A 20002-nucleotide genomic window follows, 5' to 3' on the forward strand; every position below is an offset into this window, starting at 1 on the left:
CCAGTCAGGGAAGGGTCAAGTCAGGGAAACAGCAGCAGTAGCTTTAGCCGTTAAATGCAAAGCTCAAAGCTTGGCAAGTATGCTGCCCTGTGCATTATGTTGCACATTCTTTTGTCATACATTTTTAAATATATACTTACATCCTCCTTCAATAACTAGAAAAAATAAAATAAAAAGGGACATTTTATCTATTAAAATAATAATTTATTTAAAACTTCAATCAAAAACATTTCTGATTTAGACTGTGTCCTCCTACCTCGCCAGGTTGACACGGGCTTTCTGTCCCCCACTGAGTGTGGCTCCTCTGTCTCCGATCAGTGTCAGGTCTCCGTCTGGGAGCAGCTCCAAGTCCTGCTCAAAAGGAGAGCACAGTATAATTCACAAACACTAAACCAGAGGCCTGGTTCCACTAAAACTATACTATACATTCAAAGCATGTTCAAAATGTAAGTACAATTATCCTGTATCTGTTTAAACATAGACACTACTGCTACACTGTCCAAACAGGAATTGTATGAAAATGTGTGTAAAAAGTTGACAACAGTGTGAAAACCAGCAATTTCATATTGTTGCCATCTCCATATTGTTCATACTAACAGAAAAGAGAAATTTAAGATGTATTACTTCATCTTTACATGGAAAACAGAGCAAGTATACCCAGGCTCAGGAAAAGATACGACTGCGTTAAGGCTGCTTTGCAAAGATTTGAAGTAGAAAGGTGAACTGTCAAGGCCGACCATCTAGTAAATGAGATTCTCATGTCTGAACATGTACAGAAAAAGGAATGCACAACCACTATCCCAGTGAATATCTGGTTATTTTTAAAAAATGACAGGGGGGCGTTGAGAATATTTCTACCTCTGCAGATCCTTTACATCAATCAGAAACTTTATCAGTGAGCTCAGCCTGATAAAGCTGAAGCAAAGATAAGAGGAATGTCAACAAGCAAGTTTGGCCAACTTTTTATTTGGATGTTCATCTTTCCCGAACAGGTATGAAGAGATATGCATAAAAACAATTAGACATTTGTGCCAATTAACCTCCCTCCCATATATATTATCTTATCAAGTATGAGCAAAAACAGGTTTACATCCAAAGCATAGAGTAAAGTCAGAATAAGAATAACACGCATTCAAATCATCATTAAAAGCACAACCTTCTCAGGTTTTTTAATCAAACACTGATGTGTTGGTCTGTTAATAAAATAAAACATGACATTTAAACATCTCAACTTGGGCTTTGAGAAATTTTGATGTGATTTTTACCAATTTTCTGACATAGACAAAACGATTAATGTATTGATTCATTAATCAATCCAATAATCGGCAGATTAATCAATAATGAAAAGAATTGTTAAGCTCAGCCTTATCACGACAGACGTGTGTCAAAAGCTGTTCTGAATTTCTCACACTACAGTGTTTGCCCACAGGCTGAGAATTCCCTCGTGGTGGTGGGCGGCTTGGTGTGGGACCGGTGTGCATGCAGAGACTCGTGCAGTTTAGAGGGGGAAGAGTGTAACCAAGGTTATTTTTCTGTAGCTACAATCTATAGATGTCCCCTAAACGCCTCACCAGCAAGCTGTCGGTAGAGGTTAGCTAGAACTATTTCAATAAGGTGTTCTAATGTAAGATTTACCTCAGTTGAAGCCAAGTGACTTTATCTACCTGGGCAGGTGTTAAGCCTATTGATTGGAAATGCTGCACCAACATTTTCCCTGTTTGAAGTACGTAATGCAAATGCACACTTGTAAAAACACAGTTTACCTGTTAAGTGTGTACATGCCACGTTTCTCCAGCACAAATCTAAATTCTAATCAGGTTTAGCTTAAAACCTTATAGCAACTGAGGAAACAGTTTTTTTCTGGCAAATCATTAGACACGCTGACAATAACTTAGTTAATCAATTGCATGTTAATGCAATTAACATTAACGAGCGGGTCACCACATTGCTGAAATGACAGCCGACAACATTTTATGACTGCAAATAAAAAGATGGAGCTGGTTTATTGTACATAAATAAGTCACATATTAGGTGTGTGTGTGTGTGTGTGTCAGGCAATACTACCACGATAGGTCCAACTGAAAGCAACAGGTGTGTTTGGTCTGCATTATATTGGATTTGCATTATATTTATATTGTAGTGGTGTTTTTTTTGGTTGTTTTTTTTAAAATTTGGTCCATTTAGGCTCATATGGTTTAAGTTCGTACTGCCCAGTTGTAACCGAACAAAGTCACATAACTCAGAAGTAACTAATTTACTGGACACAGCTTCAGTAAGCCCTCCTCCTGCCAGGTTGGAGATAATGGAAGATAAGTGCAGTCGGTTCACACTTCGACATCTCAGAGGCCAACGGTCAACTTGCATTGTAGACATGCAGTTGTAGAGTACAACCAAAGTCTCAATAGTTTTTCCACCACGCAAAAAAGGCAATGAATTAGCCTTTAGCACATTAATAAAATTGAGATTAAACTGATATGCAAGGTTGAGATAAGAGTCTTTCATTTAGAGATCTCCCAGGCACCCTAAATGAGCAGCGGCAAACAGGACCATGCTAAAATTTGAAGTTAGACAGCAGCTTGAATAAGTCCACAATAGTCTGTCAAGTCCCTTTGTGTGTCACAGTGCCATTGAAATAGCATACAACCAACAACCTAATGCTGCTACATGAGGCTCATTTTGTCAGGTCTCTGCTGTCAGTGGCCAAGGAATGAATGACAAGCTCGTTTTTAAAAGCTAATGTGGTTTCTGCTTTGTCAATTCGTTATGAACTGGTTGCTGCTGTTCTTTTTGGTCTGACAATCTCGCAATTAAAGACTCATAGCCTCGGTTTATATCAGCTAATATGTATGTGTCAATGTCTTAAACCCCTGAAAAGTTGATTTTAAATAATAAATACTTCCATAAACATAGTAAATATAAAATAGTCATGGCTATATAAGCAACAATTAAAGTAAAACTTATGAAGAAAAAAAAAACATCTCTGTTAAACTTTTCATAAATAACAACTAGTCAAAAACATAGCAAATCTGCTTTATCATGACTGCGTGGATGTGGTTTGGTCAGATTTGATTTACAGTAGATTGGCAATGAGAAAAGTACAGCCAAAAAAGGAAATTGAAAAGTCATGTGAAATAACCAGAACTGCTCTAAAGTTGGCAGAAAATATTGTTTGTGTAGGACACTGCTACCAACAGTAAGAGGCTGATTGACAAAATGTGTTTTCGGCCTTTAATTAAAAAAAAAAAAAAAAAAAAAAAAAATCCCAACTATCAATTCAACATCAAACCAGTCATAAGTATTTATCTGTGCTATAAACACACCAACTCCTGAATATCATCAAAGGTACTAATATGAATATAGTGGAGTAGATCAAATTTACTGGTTATATGAACAGTATGGCGCCATTTCTCAGACTACAAATCCTGGGTTACTTTCCAAACCCACCAAATTATCAACTCATATTAGTTATCATATTTACATTATCAAAAAAAAATTCTGGTATTACTCTGCTTCCAAGAACACACTGCTGGGTGTCACCTGTGTGTCTCAGATAGTATTTCTGCTGCTGCCAGCTGCTCTCTATCACATTCTATCAAGAAGAAATTCCTGCTTACCCTTTCTACACAGGAAGCCACCCGTTGATTCAGCGTAGAAAACAATTCCTGTGTTATTAGTCAGCATGCTCTCACCACAGGCCCCATCTGCTCAAGTGCTCCAATATAATTAATTCTTTAATATCAATAGTGCAAAACCAAGACAGGAGCTTGTCTTACAAAGCAGGATTAGGGGGTTAACCAGCTAACTTTGGTGGTAACTCTGTCTTTTCAGTGTCACAGTGATAGCTCGAGTTAACACCAAGTTCAGTTGTCATGGTAACTAATGCTGCTGGCCAAACCAGCAATAAGCAGGTTTTGCTCAGGCTCATGGAATAATAAACATATGAAAGAACAACTTCCTATCCAATCAGCTGTGAGAAAAGAGTGACGTCGAAGTAGAAAAACATTGCTTTGCCACAAACCACAATTTCATTCCAATCTTAGCTTCTTAATATGTTAAAATGTCAAAAACATACCACAGCATATAAAATATCACAACACAACACAATATTCACAATCGATAACATACTGCTTTTAGTATTTGGTGACTTCATTATTTTCATTTTTTTCTTATGCTGCTTAGCCTATATTCTAGTGCTGTGCTTAGAGTTTGTAACTTGTAACCAAAGGGATCATAACGTTTTGTGGCAGCCATTAATGCATTTAGACTTTTTTCTACCGGTAATGAATCAAATGTTTATCTATTCAAACTACAACGTGTACCCAGTATAAATTTGTGGAATCTTATGTAATAATTCATCTCTCACCCTCATCAGAGCGCAGGCTCTGATGACTCTGTCATACTTCTGGGGGTTCAGCTCTTTCCCAAACAGGATGTTACTACGGATGGTTCCAGGAAACACCCAGGGCTGCTGGGCAGCGTAGGTCAGCTGACCTTTGACCTTCAGCACCCCCTTTTCATTAGGCAGCTCTCCCAAGATGGAGCTCAGCAAGGAGGACTGAATGGACATGCAGGCACAAAGAGAGGTAAGACATGAGCTCATTGATGAGGTAGGGAAAATGTGCACAAACTACCTGAACTACTCCACTTGACCAGTTTTCTTATTTGAGTGTCTACTACAACTCACAATGCTGCCTTCAACTGAAATGATGGAATTTGTAGACAACTGACCTTTCCAGCTCCCACTGGTCCAATCACAGCCAACAACTGATTTGAGTTCAAAGTGAAGGAGACGTTCTGCAGAGATGGAGCATCCAGGCTCTGTAAGGGGAACAAAACATATTTAAAATTTATAAAATAACCCACAATAGATGCACCAATTTCCATAAAAGACTGAAAATAAAGTTTTATGAACTTCAATCTTTTTTTTAAATTTCTTTTTTGTTTATGTTTCCCTTAAAAAACACAAATGCAGTGGGCATACTTAGCATAAATAAGCCTATAATTAAATTAGTAATTAGGTATTTGACCTTGTCCCAGTAGCAGAATAGGTCCTGGATCTCCACAAAGGCATCCGTCTCCTCCTCCTGTGGCAGTGCAGCGCTGGTTTTTTTGATTTCATCCAGCATCAAGAACTCCTGGACAATATAAGAGGCAAAAGTGTCATGCAAAATCCCTTCAGTCATAAACAGTAGTATGGCTTCAACTACTGACTACTCACTCAATAAAGATGTGTTTAGATTAGTCTTTTGCTGTAGTGGTCAGGTAAATCATTAGTTACTGCCAATTTAGCAAGTTTAATTACATTTAACGGGGGCTCATAAATTCATGTGATGATAAAAAAATAAAAAATAAAAAAAAAAGTTGACGACCTGTGAGAGAGACAATGATGGGATTAAATAAGTCATTAGCAGCCTGAACTGCAGTATCAGCAAAAGAACCGAATGGAGCCCAACGCTACTGCCTATTATCTGCTTTTATATGGTTGATGAAACAGCATGTGATTAAAGACTCCATGAAAAGGGAAATAACATTAACTTTACATAAAAAAATATGCTGTTTGATTAATACCATTTCAATAAAATGGTTATTAAATTTTTAACAAATTATGCATTTTTGGTGGTGGCCATTTGTATCAACCTTAAAGTTTAAACCAAAAGAGTTCAAGCTAAAAGACATTGTTATAAATTTTGATATTAAATCACAATTTTAGTTTTGAAAACTGAGCTAAAAATATTAAAGTACCCCACCTGAATCCTGTGGATGCTGACACGGCTCTCAAACAGCTTCTCGATGGCATTAGGGAAGAAGAGCGTGACGGTGAGTCGCACAGCATTGTAGAGTGACACTGTCACAAACACACGCCGGGCTGAGATGGTATTTCCCAGAAGGACATAGAAAGCGAAGGTGATAAAGACGATGACCTTGCTGGCGCAAAAGAAAGAAGCCATGTTGAGACCTCGTAGGTAGGAGCTCTTCATGATCTTGGCAATCTCCTTCCTAAAACGACAGTTTCAACAATCACATGACCTGACTTGAAGCTTAATTTTTTGAGAGCGTCATATATGGACTGATGGTAACATGTAATATGGGCAGTGAAATTTCTTCTTAAAAATGTAAGGGTGAATGGGTGAATTTTGTCAACAAATCTAAAAATGCCTTTATTAGAAGCACATGAATCTACTAAGGATTTGCTTTAATCCTTGAAAAAAAAAAAAAAAAAAAAAACTCCTGATCCAGATCAGTAGCAGTCAGGAATGACAGCGGAGATAAATGAGAGGTATGAGGCCTTTGGCAGAGGAGGATTTTAATACCTTCCTGCCTGGTTAAATGTGGGAGGGGAAATGAAGCAGTGGATAAGATTTGTCAGGCCTTCTAGCCACAGAGCAAGAGAAAGTTTGCCCAAATTCTGCCCAAAACCAAACCAGCTCAGAGCTCACATTGTCACACAATACAGTACTTGTACGCAATGCGCAATGCCCTGTTTATGTCTGCTCAATATATATATATATATATATATATATATATATATATATAATATATATATATATATATATATATATATATATATATATATATATATATATATATATATATATATATATATATATATATATATATATATATATATATATATAATATATATATATATATATAATATATATATATATATATATATAAGTTCATTTATACATTATATATATATATATACACACACACACACACACACACACTTTGTAACTGACATTTTATAGACACTAAAGGTATTAAAAAAGGAGCCCTACTTCATAAATTAGTGCATTAGGGCTTTGATTTCTGAGCAGGTATCCATTTAAATTTTTACTTTTTTCTAAAAACATCCTTACTGTGGAGAAAACGGCAGAGCATAAGAATACTTTCATGTTTTTACCTTCTGACCTCAGATACCAGAGCAGCAAATGGTTTCTCCCAGGCGTACATCTTGATGATCCTTATTCCCGACACCACTTCATTCATTATGCGGATTCTGCTGTCAGTCAGAACTGCTGTCTTACTCCTGTAAAGAAAAGCAGAAAATTACAGGTTGTTTAAATACTGCAGAAATACGGTATAGTCTAACACAAAAGAAACAATCTTGACAAAGTTCATTATGAGTTTTTATGTGACTGCAAATAGAAAATGATGATTTCTATACAATTTGGAACACATTTCTACATATATCCATTGGGCTGCAGTTACATAACAAACAGCTACTTCTACTTCAGGCTATTTAAATTAAATTGAAATCAGTTTTTCCAGTTGGAACTACATTACAGTGAGCAACTAGGCAGGTCCAGACTTCAGTGCTGTTTTTTTTATTTTTTTTTTTTAAATATGAGGCGGTCATAAACCAGGACTCAGGCTGATTTAGTACAATATTACTTAAACCTTGTCCAGTACATGAAGCCCTGGGTTCATTAAACTTAAAAGCTAAAATTCTAAACAGTCTAAAAGCTGGTTACCAAATTATTATTTTATGCTCATGACACTGACAAAATCAGCATAAATAAAAAATTCTGAACGATCACAGAGTCTGAACCAGAGAGAAAAAGAACTGAAGGAAAACTGAAAAAGAAACTGCATATATTCCAAGCTAGAATGCAAAGCTTGAAGGGCTTAGAAACAGTAACTAAGGAGGGATGGGTTGAGTGAGGGGTCAGTTTCAAAAGTCTCAGCTTGACTTGAATATCTGTATTCTTTAAGTGTGTGTGCATTACCTGAACTTAGAAAAGAGCCTTCCAAACATCGTCTGCACAGGCATCAGGAACATAAGGACCACCATGCCTGCCAAGCACGAAGGACCAATCTCCACCCACAGAAGCCCCACAACCACAGCCGCCTGGAGGGGCCCAACCCACAGGAAGTGCAAGAAGATAGTCACCTGTTCAACAGAATTTGCCATGAATAACCTGTAAAATTATCAGTAACACAAAAACCCAAAAACTATGTAGATGCAGGACACAACAATTTCTCATTAAAGATGGAGGGAAACACATCTGAGTCACTGCAGGCTCCAACCCACTGATAAAACTGAAACGCCACACTCCAAAGAGACAAACTTGGTTTGGTTCCACCAAGGCTCAAAGCATAATCAAGCCAGAACCTCAGGCTAAGAGAGCTGCCAGAGTTTCTCTGAGTGAGTACAGTCAGTTCAGCACTGACATGAGATTTTTACCACCCCACACAAAATAAAAAAAAAAATAAAAAAAATAAAATAAAAATCATCTAAATCGCTTCATAAAGTGGACACTTGCAAAATTAGGTCAGATACACTAAGTCAAGAGAGGACTCTGTTTTTACATAACAATTCAATACATTATATGAGCCAGTTGATGGTCTATGTAGATTCCCAATCATCCAGACAGTAATATATCTCAAATTTGTTGTTCATGGACCAAAATAACTTCAAATCTAACTGGACCAAAAGAAAAAAAAAAAAAAAAAAAAAAAAAAAAAAAAAAAAAAAACACATAGCAAACACAAAACCAAAATCCATTAGGGATGGGGGCCGGCTTCAGCCATGATAACAGTGACGCAGGGATGGTCAGTCCGCCACTTTAGTCCAAGGAGAAATATCTATAAATCTTAAATGTCACAGTGATGCTGATTACACAATAAATATTTCAGATGCACTTCAACTCTGGACCTACTCTCTACTAATAATATCACAATCTTTAGCTGTTATCACGTTATTACTGTAACCGATGTCAAAGGGAATGTTGTGGGAAATCATAAAGAGATGTAATTATAGTTACACAGACATAATAGGCCTGATCTTTGGAAGTCTGCAAGTGCTGAGGGCTGTCCAAATCCACAAGCAGCCCTAGGTGGAATTTCTCCGGACTTCCATAGGGTCCATTGGGGGGCTGACTTCACAAGACTTTGTGAATTCTTTGTTAAGTGTACCTTCCATCTGCTTTTTTCAATTTTCAGGGGTCAAAGGTTGGAGTTATCCATACACAGTGGGTATCAGCCGCGCCATCATAAATCTGCCAAACCCCATGACAGGCGAAACCATTCTCTAGCCCTAAACCTACAGTACCTTTAATCTGACCTTGAATCACATGGCCCAATAAGTAGTCCAGCCACGCAGCCATGTTGCTACCATCAGCAGCATGCTAATCAACCCACCAAGCAACAGCCAAGTAGTCACCCTCACCAACCTCATTTCAGCAGGCATCTACTCCTGTTTACCTAACTAGCCCATTAAGCTAATTAGCATGCTTTCATAGCTACTATGTACTGCAGGCGACCCTGCACATACATTGCAAAAGTTGTTAATACGAACACCATTAAGAACCGTTCAGAAAAATACTTTGAAATGAGTCAGAGGGTAAGTAATTCCAATTAATCGCCAAGGAATCACTTGAGGTGTCATAGCTTTTTACATGATCACAGTGAACACATCATGGTATGTATGACAAAAATCTGGGGGGTAGATATCTGGAGTCATCCTCTGTCTGCTATCAGTTAGATTTCTGTAAAATAAAAGGAATTTACATTTTTTACCAAATGCAAACATCCTTGGAGCCAATGCAGATCTCATTTGTGCTACGTATGCAAAGGGTTCAGCAGGCAGATGGTCCTCCCCGTAAAACTGACCAGCACAAAACGTGTAACCTTAGCAGATCCAGCAGAATATATAATCATGCTCTTAACATGTCTCCACCTATTATTTGCATGACCCTCAGTTAAATGTATATGGGGAGAGCTGCACCAGGCCCTTAAATTATTTCTTACTTTTGTTTTACATCTATTTTTAATTTACCCGATTCCAATTTTTTTCTGATGTTGTATTTCATTCTGGCATATTTTTCTTAAATGCTAAATGCAACTACAGAGCCAGAAAAATATTAGAAGAAATGAGGCAGGTTGTGAAGAAGATATTGGAGAATTGCTTACATGAATGGTTGAGATGGGGGAGAGGAAAACAGAGTATAGAAAATTGTTAGCCAGCTATTTTGCACTGCCTTGACCTTGCAGCAAAAATGGCAGCCTGTGTGCTTTTTCTTTTCTAAAAGCCTTAAATTTCACATACATCATCAAACTTGTTGACATCATTGGAAAGGAGGTTGACGATCTGGCCTGTGGTGGTCTTTCCCATGGCCGAACTGCTGAGACACAGAGCCTAGAAAAAGACAAGAATCATCACCAGTTAAGCAACATGAGTGGGTATGGATAAAAGACAGAAGTATAAGATGCAAAAGGGAGTTTTTTCAGATTTTTTTGGTTGAACAGACCCATTCATTTGTGCCTTTTTTCCAAATACAGCTTTTAAAAAGGATTACATGACAGAACTTGGCAGACTGTACCAAAATCAAGAATGCAGGAATGACCTTGATATGCAAGTTGAGTAGTGTTCAATGACAATTAAGCAGAACTTTAGGTTCTCATTTATCGGGCACAAGCAGTGTGCCTTCATACTGACCTTCTTATAGATCATGTGACACATGGCAACTCTAATCTTCATTCCTGTTCTCTGGACGTGGTAGAAGTAGAGGTGATGGAGCACTGCCAGGCTGATGGTGCAGATAGACAAAGTAGCTGCATAGCCGAGGGTCTCATATAAAGCCGTCTTATTATTTGGGTCGTAACTCTCAAAGTACTGAATCATCTTCCCCAAGATGACTGGCTGGACCACTTTAATAACCTCCTGATAATCAGGGGAGGAGATGAAGAAGGGTGAGCATCACAACACACTAATTACAGCATGGCAGCAGATTATTATATTCTCAAGGCTCTGGAATTAACAATTAATAAATCACAGCATGTTTTGATCAAAATCTGCTGAACACTGCTTTTGTTGTTGGGCTGAGATGAAATCAACACATTTAATTATTTGTTACATTTTCAGGTGTCAAATATGCTGCTGAATAGCCAACGATATAATTACCACCATATGTAAGTATGTAATTTTATCTCTTGTCTGTTTGCTTATAAAAACATGATTTAGAAATAATCCAGGGATTTTGCTTGATTTAATAAAATGAGTTTCAACAGCATGTAAAATAATTTGAGACCCAGAGCTTATGCATCCTATTCACCTCATTTCCAAAGCTTAACACATATGTAACACTGACCTCTATGAGTGTAAAGAATCCCAGTACTGCATATGGTTTCAAGTAGCATCTGATGATGACTCTGGTGAGTCTAGGTGTCCGCATTTCTTTGGTAGCCTTCTGGACTTCTTGATCCCAGTATCTGTCATGCAAAGATGCCATGTTACTTGATTTATTTTTTTATGTGTAATAAGAAGTCGAGTCTTGCATCCAGATGAGTTATGACTCGTCTCTGCACGCAGATAACTGCATAATCAAAGAGAGGCTTTCCTTTTACGTAACAGCAATACTTGCAATAATACACAATGTGTCAAGGAGCATTAGTCAGGCAGTCGGTCTATTTAAAGACCAGTTCCTACCTGCATTCATAATTTTCATACCTACAGCCACTAGGTCTTGGTTGCTAATGGAAACTCCTGTGGTAGCTGCAAAGGTAGTAATAATGGACCAACGTGGCCCTGATGTAGAATTTAATAACTTTCAATTACAAAAATGATGCGCTTTCATCAAGTTTAAAAAAAAAATAAAAAAAAATAAAATAAAAATATCCTTCTATAAAAAAAATCTATAAAAAGGATAAAGTAGTCTGGTTTCCTTGACAGTAGGAGAAAGAAATCCAAAAACCCATTTAAACACACTGTTAATAATTTTTTCACTTCAAATAATGGTTTTTAACAGTAGTTGGAAAACTCTTTATGGTATGTTCATGTAAAGTAATAAAATAATGCTCTCCATGACCCTTTGTGAACCCTTCTTAAGCATGTTTCAGACACTAATGGTAAGTGCTACTTGTAAGTTAAATGTATCTGTGTCACATACACAACTAACATAAACACCCTGCTGGAAGGTCAAACATTCCAGTTACTTGTGGCTCATTAAGATGCAAATACATCAAAGGATAAGGCTGCTGTTCTATTTTCTTCTTACTGCCAACAAATCCCAAGAAAAGACCATCTCAGTAGCTTCAGACTTCCCTACCCTGTCTGCGATGCACATTTCCAACTAAAATCGTTAAAAATAAATAAATAAATAAATAAATAAATAAATAACCCATACAAATATATTGTTTCATTTCTTAAAGTTTCAGTAATCTCCTAAAATAGCTTACTACTGTAGTTTTTTGTTAGTGTTAGTGTGACAGAGGTAAACAGTGCATTTGTCGCGGACTATTTTCAGATGCGGATTAATACAGATTGGGTGCTTAAGTGAGTATTTCGTGCAGCAGGGTGGTTTATTTGGGATTTAGTTTGAAAATAGACTACAGTATTTGTTCATGGTAATGAAGCAATATGTCTACCAGTGCAACGGTTTGGCAGCAATGAAGCTTATGACATGGAATAACATATCGGGCTTGTACTTATTAGTAGCATCAAATCATTGTTGGAAAAATATAGAATATTACCAGACTCCTCATTTAATAAGTCCCTCTGGAGATGAAACAAGACTTGACTGTGTCTGTGATCCAGTCAAAATTTGTTTCAGCTCTTTCGAACACTGTGGAGACTAACAAATAATGACTCATGATTAACAGATCTGGGATGCCCTCAAGAAAGGATTTCATGCTCATTCAACCACTGATAATTCAAATTTCACTGTCAATTTGACGACTGACAATAAACTGTTACATTACAACAGAAAAACCTTGCTAGAATACACACCATGAAACAACCCAGTAATCAAAAGTTGGCTTAAAATTCAGTGGCTGGACGCTGTGAAGTCAACATTTCTACCGTGAATAATGAGCCAACAACCCTTCTTTTGCCTAAATTTGGAGAAAGTAGCCAATGCATCTTTTTGTAGTCCCAGAGTTTACATGGAGTTTATGAATGGTGGTGGAGTTAACCATTACTGGTGTGGGCGTATACAATATGTATACACTGACTCCTTAATATGACACTGTTTTCCATATGTCCATCATTATTGAATTTAAACATCAACACTTGACCTGTGCATGGCAACATCCTGATAATGTTGTAAATGTTTGACTTAAGAGTTCACAAAAGGTCATGACTGCAACAACCCACCATGCAACTTTAAGGTTTTGTTTGCTACTTCTTTTTTGAGAGAACAAAACATTATCTGTTACATTCTTAGGTCTGCAGTTGAGTCTTAGAGATTGGCCAATTGTTGGCTTCTTGGGGAACCAATGATCTCTTCAGGCCTCTAAAAATCATTCAGTTAAAACAGGGAAGAAAAAAAAATAAACAAATTGCTTTTGGCCAACCTAAGCAACCAGTGTTGAGAGGGCGCAAGTAGACACTGCTTTATTTCATAAACCAAAAAAGTTGGGACCACTGGTCTATACCGGCCAAGTAGTGGTTGGTATAGACCAGTGGTCCCAAAATATGAAGAGATTTTACATTTTTTTCCTTAACTTTGTGAGTATATGTTGCCATTGTGCAACCCCTGTGCTGTTTTCTCCTTGCTTCCTTGTTTTACTGTCTTCATAAATATTTGAACCCATACATTCATTTATGTGTAGTGCCCGCCACAATGTCAACACTGACGGCAGCATATTGATTTTATATTTATTAATTTACTATTTCAAATGGGAAAAAAACACTGTGTGCAGCACCTTTCTTGTCAAACATATTGACAACAGATAGAAAGATATAAATAGCCCCTCTTCTCCCAGCACAGTCTGAATTAAAACATGATCATGCCTGGGAGGAAGGACTGTTGTTGGTTTTCCCCACAGAAAAGACAGCTGGCATAGCTTCTAGTCAATACTGACTGCACATGCGAGTGGATAATTTTGATGTTAATTCTTTAACTCTGAGGCTGAATGTTTGCTCCCTGAATCTGAATGAATATTGGAAAAGTATTTTCAAAGACTCAAAAGGGCTCGTCCTATAAACTGCAAAGACAATCTGGACCAGGGTATTAGCAAAATAGAGTACCTAAAAAACTTAAGAAAATACACATTGGAAAGCTGAACAGTCCCACCAGTGTGATTAACAATCCAAATAATTTTTTTCGAATATTTCAAGGCTTCAAATCAGTGCTGCTGTGGAAGTTGAAACAGCAAGAGAGGCTCAGGAAGGGGTAGCTGTAGCTAATGAAGAGAGTCCTGTAGGAGAGGCTAAGGAGGACGGCAGCCAACATGCTGATGTCGGAGAGCCGGCTAAGGCAGAAGCAACAGGTGAGATTGACAGTAGAGAGCATGGTATATATTGTTCAGTAATTTGTCACAAAGTATTTGATAATTCAAATATTTATTTGTGATGTTTCCCATTCAAGAGGCACACACCAGGTGCTTGCAGAGCCTGGCAGGAGAAGCATGCAATGGGCCTTGATTCCGCTAACAAGTTCCTTTATTGTGTGTCTTCTATAGTTAGCCCAGTTTAAGTCATTTAAAAGCTGACACAAATGTGGGATTTAAATTCTTCTGAAGTATTTCATGTTTCACTTTTATTTAAAAAAAAAAAAAAAAAAAATGCTTAAAAAAGGATAAGGACCATGACTAATAGCTTTTGGGGAAACTTCCTACCAGGACGAGACCGAAAAAGGTTTGTATCTTCAGAAAGACTTTTACCAACAACAGGTGTTGGAAAAGGAGGTAGTATATAGCAGGGGTCCCCAACCTTTTTTGCACCACGGACCGGTTTAATGTAAGCACTTTTTTCACGGACTGGCCTTCAAGGTGTAGAAGATAAATATAACAAAATAAAATAATACGACCAACACAAAACGTGGTATTTTGTAAATATAATAATAAACGTGAATCCACTTTGTACTTGTATGTAACTTTATTAGCGGCGTCCTCCTGACATGCGCCAACAACATAACAAGAGTAACATCCTCTCTGGTCGCTATGGTAACACTTGAACATGCCCTCAAAATAAGAAGCGCCACAAAACAAATATAAAGTACATGAAAAATATAACTCAACATAACGCTAAATCAATGAGAGCCCTGAGCTTGTTTTCTCTGCAATAAGACGGTCCCATCTAGGGGTAATGGGAGACAATGACACCCGAATTGTGTTGCTTATGTCCAGTCTACTCCGTAATTTTGTTTTGGTTGATGTGACTGCAGAAAAGCCCGCTTCACATAGATATGATGTTGGGAATGGCAGCAGGGTTTTCAGTGCTGTTGTGGCAATCTAAGGGTATTCTGCCATGACTTTCATCCAGAATACCGGCAGAGTTGATGTCTTGAACAGACTTTTAAGGCCGCCGTCATGTGTGATCTTCTTCTTGCACAGACATGCTCGATTCTCCTGGTTTATTGACAAATGGGTCGCGGATCCATTCCTTGTCAGTTCGTGGGTCTTCTGTGGTTGGGAAGTAGCGCTCAAACTCTTTTAAAAGCAAAGCCAGGTGATCGTGCAGCAGCTGGGAGAAGCACTGCTCAAGGCTGAGTCTCTTCCAAAATCCCCGCCAATGTTTGATACATGTCAAACATGCCTCTGTTCACGCGTCGTCTCCACAAATCCAGTTTGGTTTTAAATGCAGCTACTTTATCTGCCAACTTGAAGACAGTTGTCATTTTCCTTTGAAGGGACAGATTGAGTTCATTGAGCAGGCTGACTATGTCGCTGAATATGGGTTTGATATTAGCGTTCCATCACGTGACCGAGACAAGCATCTTGACATGCGTCGAGAGTGAGTGAAGAACAAACGGATGTAACGGAGAGAATTTTCAATTATCATTTAGATTGTCATTTTTCAAAATAAAAGACTGTTCAGACTCGGATAATAAATAAAACGGAAATAAGGTAAGTTATTTATTCTTTCTGTGCGGCCCCTTACCAAACAACCAACGGACCACCCGGGGGTTGGGGACCCTGGGTATATAGTATCTGCAAACAAGTCACAAATATCTTAGAGTTATGTAGACCAAATGATAATTACAGATATCTGTAATTTTGTTTTGATTCATCAAAACTGATATTTTCAGTCTGCATCATAGTGATGTGACAACTTGCTTGGCAGATGTGGAGGTCAGTTTGGTTTTAAGTAATGGAAGTGGCTGTTCTGCCAACAACAGCATGCATGTGCTGTGAATTGAAAGGAATTCATCATCAAGGATTTTGTGGTTGGTGAAGGTGCACTTCATACTACTGACAGCTGTTCAAGATATCCACAGAGTATGATACATCTTCTATCTCCTGGTACAGACAAAACAAGCTCTCCTCTGGAGCTTTGATATCTGAAACAGTTATCTGTAATTTAGAGTTGAGTTGTTTTAGCTCCACATTGAGATTTACAACTGCATTTAGATATCTTTAACCTCAAGGAATCAAAGATGCCTTTCACCTATGAGTAGTCAGGACTAAAGTGGTGATAACTTTTGATATCTGAAACTGATGTTCCAGATGGTTAAAACTGAAACTGTTAATACCATGAGTTTAGGCTCCATTAATGGCAACTTAATGGTAAGTAAGAATGTAATTAGAGAAAAGATATATAGAATGTGAATCTGGTAGAACTGCTAAATCAAAACACTACCTGTGACAGTTTAACTGTGGTAATTGTTCACATACTGTGTGATGATTTTAAAAAGGCTCTACCTCTGCAGGTCCTGACCAAGTCTCTCAGACCTGTCCTCCGCCAGCACTTCGTACATGTCATCTTCCTCCAGCCTGCGTTTGTATCCAACGCGGAACAAAGGATTGAGCCACCTGAATGAGGAATAACCACAGGAGTCCAAAGGAAGATTTGGAGAGGACGGCACAGAGACAAATCAATTCATGATTTTATTTCAGATGAGCATCATTTCTACATGGTCTTGTTAGAGCACCTGCAGTTGTATAAAATACACCTGCAGCTATTATCACTTGTCAGATGCATTAGTGTGAGCAAGTAGCACAGTTGGTGCTACTTGCTCACATTAAGCTCTTAAAACATGAACCCATAAGAGGCCATTCACTACCATTAGAGTCTGTCCGTTTTTGTGCTACTATGGTGGCTAGGGCAACTAATGTGGTCTGTGTATCTGAATTAGAGATGGCAAACATGTCCATCTTTCCCATTAGACTTGAGTAACCAAGGCGAAGGACTCAACCGGAAACTAGCACTGCATACACATGCGGGGAATGGTGTGAGTGGATGTTTACTGACTCACAATCAAAGTTTTTCTCGAAGTAAATGTCTTTTTTTTTTTTTTTTTTTTTCAACCAACTGTGAAAAACGTGTGTAAACTTAGTCCAATCTTACTGGACGGTCAGTGGCAGCACTTCTGGTTGTAGTTGTCCCTGGTAGTTTTCAGTTTACACTTATCCATTAATAAATACATTTTTCTATGGAGTAAAATGAAAAATTAGTATTTTAAATGTGAACAAACACGCTGCCTCGGTGTGTTTGGCACATTTTAAACCCCCCGCTAACCGTAGCTAAAAGCGTTTACCCTCCCGGGCGCTTTTTGTCGACTTACCAGAAAAACACATTTGACAAAAGACTCGCCGTCGCCGCCGGGTTGGTCTTGGCATCTTTGCTAACTCTTTCCATGGCAGTCCGCACTCCCGCAGTAGCCTCCTTTTGACTTTCTCTCCTTGTGAAAAACGCAGCGCCACGCAACGTGCCGTTAAACTTCGTGGCTCACATCTGTGACTCCGAGGTCGGAACCTCTTAGGTGTTTTTATGTGTTCCCTCTGGCACGCGAGGCAGAAGTACCGAAAGAGATTAAAGAAGCACGTTGAATGGCTCCGCCCCGCAGACACCCGATTGGCTGAAAATAATGAACCCCTGCTATTGGCTGCGCTTTCCGCTCTCCGTTCACACGATTGGCTCAGAGCATGGGCAGTCCGTACAACTGTTTGTGTGTACATTTGAGAATTGTGAGGCGTGGGCAGGATTTACTGTCAGAATGGGGCTACACTTACAGTCACAATTGACAGTGTTAGGTGATACCCTTGTGAAGGTATTGACTAAACTATTACTTGGAGTCTCCTTTGTATGTAACAGCAAAATCTCCACAAGTAAGAGAGAAAATTTAGGAGGACTTTAAAAATACTATAAATCCAAACAGGTTCACTATCAGACACATTCCTTTCAATTTGACTCGGTGGCATTAAATATTAATGGGTTATTTATGATACATAATACAATTCCCATTCAAAAATATTCTGTCAGAATAAAATATAACAGTTTACCTAAAGTTCAGTAATTAAAACAGTTCAAAGGTGAGCTTGACCTCTGGCAATCCTATCAGAACTACTAAGCAAAATCTGAAAGTTCACCGTCTCTGTCTGTCCCTCTCTATTTCACACACTCACACACATGGTTTTGGTACCAGCAGACCGTTGTGGAAAGACAATGTGCCAGTCCTAATGTGTGACTTTACTCGTAGCAGTTCGGAAGGACTAGGCTATTTTTCTAATCCTAATTTCTCCACGGCAAAGGAAATAACTGTAAAAAATTTCACTTCAAACTAAGTTTTGTTTGCTTTCCCTCTGTCTAACACTCTTTCCAGTCCCTTACACAAACACACAGACACGTTATGTAGACACATGGAGGATATCCTATAAATAAAGAGCATGTTGCAGATGACAGATGCGCTCTGAACAACTACAGGTGTTTCCTGCACTGACATAAAAGACCTACAATTGAGTAGAGAGACTAAAACACCTCCCTCCTCGGCACCCTTCTCAAATTTCAATGTCCATGGAAACTTTCAAAGTAATCCAGTCACATGTAATCAAGGTAAACTATCCTCACACTTATTCCTCACACTGACAATCTAATGATATCAGACTGGAGCAGCCTTGGCCCTCACACCTTGCAAGTTATCCTCCTGTTGATGTTTAGCCAGTACCAACTGGGAAAAGGGCTGAAGGAGAAAACCCAGCAGGAGATTATTACAGGCAGCTGAACTCACCCCAGTAACATTCATCTAGAGGGGATCAGCAGTCCTTTCCCATGCTATCCCAGCCGAGTGATAGGCCAATTTTTTCCCTTGCATTTTGCCAGGTTCTTTTCTTCCCTCAATGAGTACAAGATAAGAGGTGCAATTACAGTATAGAAGATTTATGCAGCACGGCTTAGTGTTTTGGCTCAGGTAGAGTACAACTGTTATAAGTTGCACTTACGTGGAACCAGTTGTCAATTACATTCAACCGTCTTCATCTGGAAATGTATATGTAAAACAGTGAGGAAATATCATAAAATACACCAAAACATGACAGGGGAGAGTTTGTTTTTACTTTTACAAACATAAAAACAGGTCAAAACCAATAAAAGACACAAAACAGATAAAACAGAAGTGACAGGAGAGGTCAAGAGGCCATAGATATATACAGTGAAACCTCCACCAAAAAATTAAACTTAAATAGTATCACATTTAATACCAGTAAGTGTAACTGCTATGCGAAAGCAACTGGACTTGCTGGACGTTCTTGAAGACGTTTCGCCTCAAATCCAAAAGGCTTCTTCAGTTCAGGAGGTGCCTTCCCGATTTTAGGGGCGAAACGTCTTCAGTAGAAACGTCTTCAAGAACTTCCAGCAAGTCCAGTTGCCTTCGCATAGCTCTTCCACAAAGTACTGGATAAATTATAATTTTGACCTGATGATGGCCCTTGATTAGAAAAGAAAGTTATGTTTTATAATTCCCTTTTTTTTTTTTTAGATTAGGATGGCTTATTTTGTGTTATGTGCCTTATGTTGTTTGTATGAAACTCATTCTTATTGCTGTCATATTGGCCTGGACACTTTTGACAAATAGATTTCTAATAGATAAACATTACTAGTTATATCAGACAATTACTTACAATCTATTAGCACTAAAAGTACTGTACATCCATGTTACAGTGCAGTAGTTATCAAGAAATACATGTTCTTATATCGTTCACGATAAGTGTTTTCCCAGCCAAAGGTTCAACATCATCAGATAATCATATTCATGGCCTTAATGGGTAACATCAACAGGTTACCACAGATAACAACCTGTTCCAGCTGCTTCCCATTCATTGGCAGATTTACTGGATT

At 38.2% G+C, this 20002-nt stretch overlaps 1 protein-coding gene across 1 annotated transcript in view; it reads right to left on the bottom strand.

Moving 5' to 3' along the window:
• Positions 1 to 17711, bottom strand: part of abcc4 (ATP-binding cassette, sub-family C (CFTR/MRP), member 4) — a 31778-nt gene extending 14067 nt beyond the window's left edge. The window contains exons 1-12 of the mRNA XM_040141842.1: positions 17454 to 17711; positions 16591 to 16701; positions 11097 to 11217; positions 10445 to 10669; positions 10055 to 10144; positions 7734 to 7897; positions 6908 to 7033; positions 5748 to 5997; positions 5028 to 5135; positions 4729 to 4818; positions 4364 to 4555; positions 257 to 351 (exon numbers count right to left, since the gene is read on the bottom strand). Coding sequence (XP_039997776.1) covers positions 257 to 351; positions 4364 to 4555; positions 4729 to 4818; positions 5028 to 5135; positions 5748 to 5997; positions 6908 to 7033; positions 7734 to 7897; positions 10055 to 10144; positions 10445 to 10669; positions 11097 to 11217; positions 16591 to 16701; positions 17454 to 17527 — 1646 coding nt within the window. The 5' untranslated portion in view covers positions 17528 to 17711. The remainder of the gene's footprint in view (positions 1 to 256; positions 352 to 4363; positions 4556 to 4728; positions 4819 to 5027; positions 5136 to 5747; positions 5998 to 6907; positions 7034 to 7733; positions 7898 to 10054; positions 10145 to 10444; positions 10670 to 11096; positions 11218 to 16590; positions 16702 to 17453) is intronic.
• Positions 17712 to 20002: the final 2291 nt, after the last annotated feature.

The sequence above is a fragment of the Xiphias gladius genome, chromosome 13 (genome assembly GCF_016859285.1).
Source record: "Xiphias gladius isolate SHS-SW01 ecotype Sanya breed wild chromosome 13, ASM1685928v1, whole genome shotgun sequence".
In the NCBI taxonomy this organism is placed as follows: domain Eukaryota; kingdom Metazoa; phylum Chordata; class Actinopteri; order Istiophoriformes; family Xiphiidae; genus Xiphias; species Xiphias gladius.